The following is a 13,100-nucleotide window of genomic DNA, read 5'->3' as shown; positions in this document are numbered from 1 at the left end:
GGAGGAATCGTTCTGTGTCAGAGCGTGAAATGGAAAGGCAGCAGGCGAACTGATGTGAATTTTGCTTCTTCCCCGGGACTCCTCCTTCCCTTAGCAATGCACTTGTCGGCTCCTCCTGAGCCCAGGAGCGACATTAGAGATTGGTTGCGCGGGCTGGGATTCTGCACTGACTCCTGAATTTCTCAGGGTGTAAATAAGAATAGACTTAGGCCCGAAGGAAACACGCTGTAAAAGTTTTCAGCTGGGGCCCGGAGAAAGTTTATCTGCTACAGGGAAATCCGGCCATTTCTGTAGCTAACACAAGACTCCCCCCCACCCCCCAATGAAAGTCAGTGGCTCTCCATCCGTTTACACACAACTGCGGACGTGGTCACGGAGAGGAGAAATGGATTTCACTTTGCCATCTGTTGTGGTCTCGTGCGTTAAATTGTAACACCAGCAGGTACAGAGATTTCAGACAGCAGAGTGGGTTTTGGCTCTGTGAAATCAAAGAGGCCTATTGCTAAAAAAAAAAAAGGCAAACTTAAAAAAAAAGGCGTCTTTCCATTTTGTAGCTCAAAGCATTTGATTTATGAGGGTGGTTTTCACACGTGGAAATTGAGTGTCTAGCTGCCGGTTGCACCTGTGATAAACTTCTCCTTTGGCCTCTGCTATTCAGGGCTACGCCAGCTGATTCTTTTAAACACAACTTTAGCTGCAACAGTTTTCACTCCCTTGTGCTGCCTTCTGATTTCCCGGGCTGGTTGGGAACGCGACTGTCTGCTTGATGAGAAATTCTGACACCCTTGGAGCCTGTCTGGAATCTGAACCAAAAACTGAAATTTGGAAATTTTCTGCAACACCCGAATTCCGAAAAATGCCAATTCAAGGTCTGGCCGAATGATTTGTTGTGAAAATATCAAAACCTTTCCGTTTTTCATAAGGGGAAAACATTTCCTGTGGATTGGATTGTTTTGATTCCTTTTGTTTGGACTTTGATAGGGTGGGTGTGTCTGCGGGCATGTCTACACTAGGAAATTATTCTGAAATAACTTACATAGAAATAACCACTCCCTCAATAATTATTTCAAAATAGTGCATCCACGCTACAGGGGAGCCTCAAAACGAGTGCGAGGAAGGCTCCGTTATTGTGGATACGCTCCCTCAACATAGGGTCCCAGGACGCGCTGGGGAGTAATTCCTTTGAATGACTCTGGGGAGTGGTTATTTCGAAATAGCAGCACCAGCATGGCTACACGACCGCTCTTTCGAAATAACGATTTCAAAATCACCGTTATTCCCCGTGAAAAGCAGGAGTTGTTATTTCAAAATAACCAGCCCGTTATTTCGAAGTAACGGGCTTGGAAGTGTGGCCGCTCCGCTGGTTATTTCAAAATAAGGGGGGTTATTTTGAAATAACTCCCTAGTGGAGACCAGGGTTGTGTGTGTGCATGTACACACACACACACACACACACACACACACACACACACACACACATATGAAATCTTAGAGCTTAAAAATACATATATTAGCGCGTAACTCTATTTTGATATATAATTTTAGATATTAAATATGTATATTTTATATATTAGCACTTAAAAGTATATACCAGATCTCAAATATATGTTCTAATATAATATTAAAGTAAAGAGAAGACTGGGGGGGACATGATGAGAGTTTTTGTTACAAGAAGGAAGGAGGAAAATTATTCTCAATGTCTCAGGGTAGGACAAGTAGCAATGGGCTTAAATTGCAGTAAGGAGGTTGAGGTTGGACATTAGGAAAAACTTCCCAACTGTCAGGGTGATTAAGCACTGGAATAAATTGCCTAGGGAGGGTGTGGAATCTCCATCACTGGAGATATTTAAGAGCAGATTAGACAAACACCTGTCAGGGATGGTCCAGATGGTGCTTGGTCTGGGGGCTAAATGACCTATGGAGTCCCTTCCAGTCTTACGATTCTCTGCATAATACAATAGCATAGAAGTATAATAATAGAAAAGCTAAAATGCACCAAGATCAGAGCCCGATGAGAGAGTTGAAACAATTCCCCTGGATGTCTCCTTGTCTAGAATTTCATTGAAATTGACACATACACACCCTCCCCAGTTCTGTGTTCTGCAAAACTTCAATTTCCAATAGAAAACTGATCCGGTGGAAAATATTTTTGACCCTTTCTACAGGCAAGTTTCTGTTGTTCTGGTAAGGTCCTTTGGGATTCAAAGACACACACGTGTGCTTAATTTCTTAAAGGATCCATTTCATGAATTCTAACCCATAAACAAATCAAGAGATTTACGTGTCACTCCTCAGGAAATCCGTCCTTTCCTCACAAAAGAAGCCCTGAAGGTTTAAGAAGGGATATTGTCCCGATTTGAATCTGCACGTTGAGATGATAACCGAAGCTCCTTTTTTTACTCCGGGGCTGTGGCTATGACTCTTGCATCGTCGCGAAAAATGTCTTTGACTCTCCTGGCTCGTACAATTCCAGTCATTGTCAGGGGGGCTTGCCATGAAAACAGGTGCAAATGAGCTCCGAATGAACTCCGTTGCCGAGTGGCGGTTGTTTGCGTAAAATCCAAGATGCCTGTTGGCAAAAAAAATGGCCACAAATTATCAGGCCATTTGTGCAGTGGGGGCTACTCATCCTTCCTGTGAGGATTTTTCCCTTCCTTCCCCACAGTTGATGGCCTGGCTGCGTAGACTAGAAAAAAAATATACATTTAACTTGAAAGTCACACATGCGACAACAAGTTCTAAGAAAATTAAGACAGAGGCATCTTTGCGGAGTGTACTTGAGAGCAGTGTTTCTCAGCCAGTGGTATGAGTACCCTTAGAGTACTCAAGAGAAGTCTGGGGGTACACGAACACAACTGAAATGTGGAGAAAACTGAATTTTTGTTTTAAGTTGTACAGCACTTTATTATTTTTGTCTTTTTTACACGCAAAAATTCCATCGCCCGCACTGCTACGATGAAGTTGTTTAAACAAATGTGTGGCAATGGTAGAAAAAAAATGGTGTGTCTGAAAACTGGTAGGTACTGGGGGGTACTTATAATTTTTTTTTGAAAAGGGGGACTTTATAAAAAAAAAAGGTTGAGACACACTTCTTTAGGGAATCCCCGACCCTAAAAAGTAATCACAGACTTGGAAGGGAAGGTTCACGGCACCTGCTTGGGTTGGTATTTTAGAATCCCAGGTTTTGGAAGTTAGGTGGTGTGGAAACTCCTTCCCAAAACGAGCCTTCACCGTCCCGTTTTAACCCCCTGAATGGTTTGGGGGTTAGTTTGTCTCTGGTATGCTGGGGTAGTTTTTAACAGAAGGCCCATCCCGTTTTTTTCTTATGCTTGATTTCTAAATACGAGCCAGTGTCATGTTATTTGAAAAAAAATCTCTCTCTGTCTACAGGAGGTTCTTCTAAACAGCCTTCATTGATAGCAGATGGCGAAACAGAAGGAAAATTTGGGGTGGTGATGGAGGGAGGTGAAGGTCACAGGAGGAGCGGAAAATCGAATTTGGAAAGTTTTGATCATTAGGAAGGAGTCAGAGGGAAAGAGGGGTTTTTTTCAGGAGGGTTGCTTTTTTTTTTTTTTTTTTAAAGGAAGGTTTCGAAAGAGAAGAAGACAGGATGAATGAAGGGTGGGAGCAGGGATTCTAAGTGAGTGAAGAAAAGTTTAAATAAACTTAAGGAGGCATTTGCAAGTTGTAAAAGGTCGCCTGAGCCTGGTTCTCAGTGGGAGGAAAGCCAAGGAAGGGGGCGTCAACTCCTTCGGTCCCACCGCCATTCAACAACCCTTAGGGGACTAACCCCAATTGACAAGCTGGCTGGAGAGTGTGTGTGGGGGGGGAAGGTCTGGGAGGGAGGTAGGGTGCAGGAGTGGTGGGTGAGTGGGGGGGGTCTGGGAGGCAGGTAGGGTGCAGGAGTGGTGGGTGAGTGGGGGGGTGGGAGGGAGGAGGAGGAAGGGTGCAGGAAGGAGTGGGGGGGTCTGGGTGGGGGGTAGGGTGCAGGAGTGGTGGGTGAGTGGGGGGGTCTGGGTGGGAGGTAGGGTGCAGGAGTGGTGGGTGAGTGGGGGGGTCTGGGTGGGAGGTAGGTGCAGGAATGGGATGGGGTGAAGAGAGGGCGCAGGGGGGTTCTAAGTGGGAGAGTGGTGCATGAGGGGATACTAGGCACCGCCCACCATTTTTCCCATTGGCTGTGATTCCAGTCAATGGGAGCAGCGGGAAAAGCTTCCAGGCAAGCGGTTTCCTGCACTGCCGTTCCCCCAGCCGAAATGTGCACGGAGCCGCCTATAGCCCATGAGGCTTCCCCCTCCCCCCCGCAGCAGGAAGCCGGCCCTGGCGCTCCAGCCCCGCTGGGGGGCGGGGCTGCGAGCTCGTAGCCCGCCCGCAAAGACAGTCACGGACCCCTCGTTGTCCGCGGAGCACTTTGAGAACCGCTGCTCTCGGCTCGTTCCCCACCGGCCCAGCGGGCTTCAGTGTCCTTCTGCTCCTTAATTACTCTGATCGTTAAGTGGCCCTGAACCCTGCAGGGGCTAACTCTGAGCTCAATGCAGAATTCCTGGGAGGGGTGAGAATTTTCTAGAGGGCGGCACCCCCGGCCCGATAAGATATGTATGGGGAAGATGGATCCCCCCACCTCTGCGCCTGGCTGGCTTCTCCTGCTTCCAGCTCTTTCACATCTCTCCTGCGGCACTTTGCAGCACACGCTCTTAAAATACTGCGTCGTTTCATACCCTGGACTCTGTGGGCGCATCAACCCTGCGCCACCATGTGGAGAGAACTGGCGTTATTCCTAACTAACCACGCGAGCGTCTATACGGCCATTCTGTTATTTCGAAATCGTTTCGAAATCACGGACGGAATCATTTCGAAATCACGGACGGCATATTCGGAAATCTGTAAGCTGCATTCGACGAGGAATAGCGCCTCTTCCGAAACAGCTATTTCGAAATAGGCGTGTGTCGATGCTCCACTACTGCTATTTCGAAATAGCCCCTCTCCAGAGCCGTTCTAAGTTATTCCTTCCCGGTGCCTCTCGGGGCTCTAAATCGAGATAGCGCGTCTACATTAGGGAGACCTGCCTCAGGCTAATTTTGAGGCTTCCCTGCAGTGTAGACGGGCTATTTCGAACTAAGCTATTTCGGAATAACTATTCTGGAATAGCTTCTTTCGAAATAGCCGTGCCGTGTAGACGTACCCTATAATTGCCACTCCAACTCATCTGAGGAAGTGGGTTTTACCCATGAACGCTTATCTCTCTCTATATACTGTATATACACAATTTTTCCTGCAGGACAGAATGACATCACACCATTCGCGTCCACAGGAGACACGCCCCACCCACTCCCAGCCTGGCCCCCCTCAGGGGCCACATGGTGAGCTGGGGCTGCAGCCCTGGTCTGCCCCCCCCCTCAGTGGTCGGGGCAGGGGGCATGAGCTGGCTCTGGCATGTCCCTTGGCCCGGCCTCCCCAGCACCCATGGGGGTGTGGAAAACCTGGGCTTCCTACCTGCAGAGAGATGGGGGTTGGGAATATACTTTATATATTTTTGTGTTCGTATCTAAGGTGCCACAGGACCACGCGCTGTTTTAAAGTTACAGACGAACACGGTGACCTCTCTGTGAATTATAATCACTGTCAGTTACACATGTAATACTGCTAGCACGGGTCACGGCGCTAATTCATCACTACTGAAAGCACATTTGCTGCTAACAATGTCAATTTTATTATTAATGTTTACTTCCATCGATTGTGTCTTTGCCATACGTAGTGCATTAATAACAATTCAATTAGCACATCTGTGGTAATGATGGCTAATTGACTCTGATCATTGTATTCGATAACTTATTTGCTCTCACTCAGTTTATTCATGCATATTTTTATAGTTAATTGTAGACAATCCATCATTGTCTACAATATTTGTTAAAAATGAAATACAGGTTCCATATCACTTATTAATAGCATCACATTTTACCATATGCTATTCATTATTTATTAATATTTAGGAAAAGGACTCTAATTATTGGTAACATATAATATTGATAAACATAAAAAACAACAAATGGTTCGGTAGCACTTCCTAGACTAACAAAACATGTAGAGGGAGTATTACTATATGTTATTTCCAAGTAATTGTGATAGGTTGTTATTCATTAGCAATGATAAATTATTGCTAATAATTACTGATTGCTAGTTATTAGCTATTAGTTGTTATATATTAGCAAGTATTGTCATTAACTCTTAGCAATTATCTATAGTTAGTTAATTATAAGTAGCTATTAATGACTACTAATTTTTGTAAGCAAGTATTGTCACTAAGTACTCATTAACAATTAATAATTATGGGCAATGATTTACAGCTGGTCTCCGACTTACAAACGAGTCACGTTCCAAACACCTGGTCGTAACTCGATTTGTTCATAAGTTGGAAATACATGCTTTTACATACAGCTGCGCTGTTTGTAAGTGCAGATGGTGTGTTCGTAAGTCAGGGACCGACTGTAATGGGGTTAATGGGAGGTTGGTTGTAAGTCCGGATGGTCGTAAGTCGATGCATTAGTAAGTCAGGGACTGGCTGCAAACCGATAGCTTCATTATTTGTTAGCAGTTAGTTGTAATTATTTATAAGCAACTATTAATGGTCACTAATTAAGTATTTGGCAATTCTCTATGGCTAAGTTACTATTAGTAATTAGCACTGATTGCTGGCTATTGATGATTATTAATTTTCTTTGTTGGCAATTACTAGCTGTCACTAAATATTAATTGACCACATCAATAATAATTAAGTATGAATGAATGCCTGTTATTAGTAGACATTAATCTTTGCTACTCTGATTGTGGACGGGCTGTATTATCAACACATGCTCAACTATCAAGAACTATGTGATGGCAATTAATATTGGTCAAGCTTTTAGCCATTAATAGTTGATGAACCTCTATAATCCATATTGAACCTCTATAATCTGGGACTGTCTGATCCAGCAACATCCGTGATCCAGAGAGCCCCAGAGACCGGGAGCCCTGCAGGAGCTGGGAGCCAGGTGGGGCCAGGGAGAAAGGGGCTGGTGTTAACCTGCCCTAGTCCAGCAAACTCCCTCATTCACCAGTTTGGTCCCAAGGGTGCCGGACCAGGAAGGTCCAACCTGTGATTGTTTCTCATGTATGGTTACATGGCAGCTGATCAGCCCCAGCCATGGAGCCCTTAACGAACCATTTTCCATCCTGAATTGCTGGTTGAATTGGGCAACTCCTCAGCAGGGCCCATCCCAGGCACCAAATCTGCCCCCACAAAGAGCCCACAGCTGCCCCCGCACCCTGATCTGCCCCGGCCCGGGGAGCTGCTCCTGCCTGGTGGCTGCCTGCACTTCCCCTCTGGAATCCTCCTCTTTCCCTCTTCCTCTCACTTTATTCTTCTCTTGGTTCTTCCTTTCCTTCCACCTGCCTCGTGCTCTGTTTGCTTCCCGTCTCTGCTCCGTCTTCCATTGGCTCTTCCTTCCTCCCTTCCGACCCTGCACAGGCAAAACACGGCAACAGTGCTCCGCAGTCTCCGTGGGAAAGAATCAATGGACACAAATCAGAGATATGTAAAGGGAACTTGCAGGTTTCTTCGTAAGTCGGGGGCGTGAAGAAATTCCAGGGTGGGTGTGAGGCAACCCAGCTCCCCCCCTGTCAATTTCCTCCTCCATCCCCCACCCCCCCAAGTTGTGCTGCTATTTTTTTTGGCCTCAGTCAGTTCCTTTTTTTTTTGCTGCTGATGGGCGGGGGAAGGCGTGAGGGTTTCTCGAAAATCGAAAAGGGGGTGTGATGCGGAAAAGTTTGGGAAGCACTGGTTTAAAAGCTCTTCAAGTGGCGGTCTTGTCACAAACCAATTCTACTAGCCCGATACACAGAGAAGCGTTGGAATTAGCGTTCATCTGCAAATTCAATTCTCATGCTAATAGGATGGTGGGGACACTATCAACCTAGCAGTCAAGGAAGGTGCAAACAGCTCTTTGCGTCGATTCCGATGTCAAGAAGGATACTGTCAATTGACTTTGATTCTTATCTGCTTCTTTTTAACTACCCAATCTTCAGATACTTACTGATTTCCTCTACCTTCCTGATTTTCTATACCCTCTGCTCCCTGTCTCCCCCCTCTCCTCCCCCCCCTTCTCCCCTATTTATTTGGGGCTGCACATCCTAAACTCAAAACGCCAGACATCTGAAGAAGTGGGCTGTGCCCATGAAAGCTCATGATGCCAGCTACATGTTGTATTAGTCTATAAAGTACTACCAGATCATTTATTGTTTTTTTCTGTACAGACTAACTCGGCTGCCCCCTGAAGCTTCAGAGACCCTGTTAGCCCATCCCTCACCTGCTCCAGGCCTCTCTTCTCCCCCCGCCCCCCCCATCACAGCCCATCTGGTGTCTTGGTCCTCTTGAGTAACGCTGTCTGGGCAGCGCCTGGCCCGACGGGTGTCTGAATGTGACCAGGAGGAAATACTCTTGCCCTGCCTTCGCCTGGCCAGACACCTGTCTCTGTCCCCCGGTGTCTCTCCGACACTGATGGATGACTCGGGGGTGCTAAGTCTGGGATTAGATTGCCGCGAATTCTTGATTTTTGCTGCGTTCCTGCGCTCCACGTTATGTAAACACCGTGGCCCCCATCTGGGCTCCCTGCCCCTCCACTCAGCCCCTGCCCCTCCAGGGCCAGGAAATAGACCTACTGAGCCGTGGCGGGTTGGATTGCCAGGCTGTGAGCTTCCCCACAGCAGTGCCCCAACTAGGGACTTCAGTGCTGTGAGCTTCTCTGCAGCAGTGCCCTGCACTGCCTCCTGTCCCATCCTGTGCCTCCCTCACGATTTCACAGACGGCCAGTGTCCTCCAGGGCCCAGCCCAACAGGGAACCTCCCCCCCAGCACAGCCCTTCTCAAGCCCCTTCTGAGTCCCACAGCCTCTGTTGTTTGATTCATGGCAGCTGAGGGGTTTTTTTGGGGGGGGGCATGCGGCTGCTGCTTCCAGCTATTTATCACCCTCAGCCAGTGTGGGAAAGACCTGCCGGGCACACCTTCCCCCAGGTCTGGCGGGGGAGATGCCACGTCAAGGCCAGGACGCCTGGGTTCTAACTCCTTGGCTCCAAGGGTAGCGGGAACTAGTGGTTAGAGCGGGGAGGGGTTGGGAGTCAGGACGCCGTGGGAGCCGGAGAGAAGCCCCCAGGTGGGGCAGCCGTGCTGGGAGCTGTGGGGCTGCGCCCGGCTCTGATTTCCCTGGTCGCTAATTGCTGAGGCCAGTTCTAATCGTTAACATTCCTGGGAGGTTTCTGGCTTCGCTCACCCTGGGCCCACCCCCATCCCAAGCACCAGCCCCTCCGGGTTGGGGGACGGGGCCTGCAGCCCCGGGCTTCATCCAGGACAGGTCCAGGAGCTCCTGGGCTGCCGGGGAGTGGATACTCCCATTGGGTAGGCCCTACAATAATATGGGACGTGGCTACACAGAGGGGAGGGCAGCGGGGGTTGGGTGAGACTCTTTCCCAGCACCCAAACTCCCCCCAGCCCACTGCAACTCACCCTCCTCCAAACCTTCCCCCAAACTCACCCTCACGTCCCTGAACCTTCCCCGCCCCCCCCCCCAGACGCAGAGTCACCAGGATCGGGGCCCCAGGTGCATAAAATCTCCGATGTGAAGCCCCAGTCGGAGTATGGAAGGAGCTTGCTTTACCCATGCGCACAAAACATCCAAGTGGGGAACAGAACCCAGGCATCCTGGCTCCCAACCTCTCCCTGCTCTAACCACTGGATGCCACTGCCCTAGCCCAGCGGGAAGGAGAACCCAAGAGGCCTGTTTGATCCCTGTGTGGCTTTCATCAGAGCCTGTTCTCGGTGTAGTGAAAGGCCCCATCCCAGCCCCCCCGAGCCAGGGGCCAGATCACAGCCAGCGCCCCCTACAGGGGAAAGGCTGCGAGTCCCCTCCCCAGGTCTGCGAGTCCGCTGGCCCCACTGGGGATGGGTGTCCGTGCGGCTCTCTGTGCGGAGCTGGGTGGGTGGGTGCCCTTTCCCCCCTCCGCTCTCAATCCAGAGGTCTCCACAATGCAGAGTCCAGCTGCCAGCGGGTCCCCGCTCTCAGATCCTCCCCTTCCCCTTCCCGCCCCCCAGGGAGGAGAGACGGGGGCTCGAGCGGGTTGAGAAATCGGGAGAGAAACAAACCGATGAGCCCTTAATAACCGTGAGAGTCTGGGTTTAAAGGGCCTCTTCGCTCAGCAGTCACGCACCCGGATTAGCGCCAAGCGGGGGCTGCCAGGCTGGGGGGCTGTTAACCTTCTCCCGGCCGGCCGCCGCCAGGGCAGCTTGGAGCAAGCCCTGGGGGCGTGCGGCTGGACCGAGGACCGGTCATTCCACCCCGTCCCTCTGGGGCCTTGGACTGGGATCAAAAGGACCCCCTGGGCCAGGGACCGAGCACAAACGCAGCCCAGAGGCTGGTTCAGGTGAGACAGCCCCAAATTCCGGCGTCCCGGGGCAGGCCGGTCAAGGAAGGGGCGGCTGAGATGGGGGGCAGGACTAGCCCGGCCGAGACAGCTGTGAGCTGTGCCCCAAAGGAAGGAGCACTCCCCCCTCCCCGATCCACAGAGCTCGAGGTGGGGGGGGATTCATTCCTGCCCTCCTTGCCCCGAACCTGCTGAGCATTTAGCTCCTGCGGGGGACACCCAAGTCAGGCTGCTCAAAACACTAGTCCAAGCCAATCTCTGGGAGAGGAGTGGGGGCTAGTGGTTAGAGCAGGGGGGCTGGTTTCACTCCCTGGCTGTGGGAAGGGAGCGGGATGTAGTGGTTAGAGCAAGGGGGGCTGGCTGGGAGCCAGGCCTTCTGGGTGCTGTCCTTGATGCTGAGAGGGAAGTGGAGTCTAATGGTTAAAGCAGAGGAAAGGGGAAGCAGGACTGGCTCTGGGCAGTGAGACCTAGTGGCTGCAGGGGAGGTGGAGGGAGGACACATGGCGGTGTAGATCAGTGTTTCTGAACCTTTTTTTATAATGTACCCCATTAAAAAATGATAAGTACCCCCAGTACCTACAGTTTTCAGAGACATTTTTTTTCTACCATTGCAACACATTTATTTAAACAACGTAATTGTAGCCGGGCGGGCGATGGAATTTTTGGGTGTAAAAAGTACAAAAATAAGAAATCGCTGTGAACCTTAAAACAAACATTCAGTTTCTCCACATGTCAGTGGTGTTGACGTACCCCCAGACTTCTCTCAAGTACCCCTAAAGGTACTCGTACCATAGGCTGAGAAACACTGGTGTAGATAACATAGTGGCTACATGTGTCCTACAGGCCTTTTCTGTCTGGTTTCATGTGAAGATAACAACCTACTACAGCTGACTGGAGCTAGCAAATGGAACTATCTCCACTAAACCACTGACATAAGTGCCTTTGGTGTCCCGAAGGCAAGGTTCTGCCCTGGCAGGGGGAAGGTGTTAGCAGGAGTCCAGTGGGCTCCTCCTTCTTCATAATAGAACCCACAGGGTATAACTGCTGAGTGGTTAATCTGTGGAACTCACTGCTCCTTGATATGGCCGTGCCTCACACTCACTGCTCCTTTCTCTGTCTCTCCAGGTGATGCCATCCCGGTGCTGAGCTGCTGGCCATGCGTGGCATCGGGCGGGGCCTAGGCGTGCTGCTTCTGCTCCAGCTGGCCCTGGCCTCAGACCCCTGCTACGATGCAGCCCAGCGGCCCCGCTACTGCCTCCCGGAGCCAGCCGACCTGGCCGCCGGGCGCCCCATCCGGGCCTCCGCCACTTGCGGCCGCCCCCCGCAACGCGTGTGCTCCTTCCGCCACCCGGGCGACCCCTCGTCCCGCCAGTGTCGCCTCTGCGACGGGGTCGACCCCGCGGCCGCCCACCCGGCCGCCTACCTGACCGACGCGGGCGGGGAGGCCACCTGCTGGCAGTCGGGGCCGGTGGCCAACGCCAGCCTGACCCTGGCCCTGGGGGGCCGCTTCGAGCTGCTCTACGTGGCCCTGCGCTTCTGCTCCCCGCGCCCCCACTCCATGGCCCTCTATAAATCCACCGACCACGGCCACTCCTGGACGCCCCTCCAGTTCTTCTCCGCCCGCTGCCCCCGGGTCTATGGGCTGCCCCCGGCCTCCGCGGTCGCCAAGGCCACAGAGCACGAGGCCCTGTGCACCGCCGCCCAGACGGACCCCACGCCGCTCGTGGGGGGGCTGGTGGCTTTCATGCCCCTGGCCGGCCGCCCCTCGGCCCGGGTCTTCGAGTACAGCCCCGTGCTTCAGGACTGGGTGACCGCCACCGACCTGCGGGTGGCCTTTGATCGCAGGCACCGGGCGCTGGGGCTGCGGGACCGGGAAGCCTCCTACGGGGTGTCAGACCTGCAGGTCGGGGGCCGGTGCCGGTGCCACGGGCACGCTGCCCGGTGTGGGGCAGCTGGGCCTGGCGGGGCCCCCCAGTGTCAATGTCGGCACAACACGGCCGGGCCCGAGTGCGAGACCTGCAGGGCCTTCTACTGCGATCGGCCCTGGCAGCGCGGCACGCCCAGCGATGCCCACGAGTGCGTGGGTGAGTGACGGGGGGAGGGGGTCGTTGTGGGGGGGGCACCCAGGCAGTTGCAGCCCAGGGATTCCCCGAGTGAGGACAGATCAGGACAGCCCCAGGATCTCTCTGAGTCCAGAGACCCCTCAGGCCACAGGATGGGTGCTGTGGGTCAGGACTGAGGGGCACTGGCAGAGTTAGGGGGCGGGGCTGGGAGAGCAGGGAGCTGTGGGTCAGAATTGAGGAGCACCTGAGAGAATGAGGATCCAGGTGTGCGGGTGTTTGGGGGCCCCCTGCTGGGCGTCACTGGTACGATGACTCCCCTGCCCCCCGCTGTCTCCCCAGCCTGTGAATGCCACGGCCACTCGCACCGGTGCCGCTTTAACCTGGAGCTGTACAAGCTGTCGGGGCGCAAGAGCGGGGGCGTCTGCCTGAACTGCCGGCACCACACGGCCGGGCGGCACTGCCACTACTGCCAGCCGGGCTTCAAACGGGACCTGAGCCGGCCCATCACCAGCCGCCGGGCCTGCAAGGGTGAGCCACGCAGGGCACTGCTGTGAAGAAGCTCACAGCACCTCTCCCACCCCCTCTTTGGAAG

At 52.3% G+C, this 13,100-nt stretch overlaps 1 protein-coding gene across 2 annotated transcripts in view; it reads left to right on the top strand.

Moving 5' to 3' along the window:
• Positions 1 to 13,100, top strand: part of NTN5 (netrin 5) — a 30,115-nt gene that overhangs the window by 8,815 nt on the left and 8,200 nt on the right. For both annotated transcript variants that reach the window (XM_075915412.2, XM_075915413.2), the window contains exons 2-3: positions 11,571 to 12,529; positions 12,848 to 13,036. In XM_075915412.2, coding sequence (XP_075771527.1) covers positions 11,602 to 12,529; positions 12,848 to 13,036 — 1,117 coding nt within the window. In that variant the 5' untranslated portion in view covers positions 11,571 to 11,601. The remainder of the gene's footprint in view (positions 1 to 11,570; positions 12,530 to 12,847; positions 13,037 to 13,100) is intronic.

This window comes from Pelodiscus sinensis, chromosome 18 (genome assembly GCF_052426305.1).
Source record: "Pelodiscus sinensis isolate ZL-2025 chromosome 18, ASM5242630v1, whole genome shotgun sequence".
Classification (NCBI taxonomy): domain Eukaryota; kingdom Metazoa; phylum Chordata; order Testudines; family Trionychidae; genus Pelodiscus; species Pelodiscus sinensis.
Note: the sequence above shows the minus strand (reverse complement) of the source record. Positions and strands in the feature narration are given on the sequence as shown.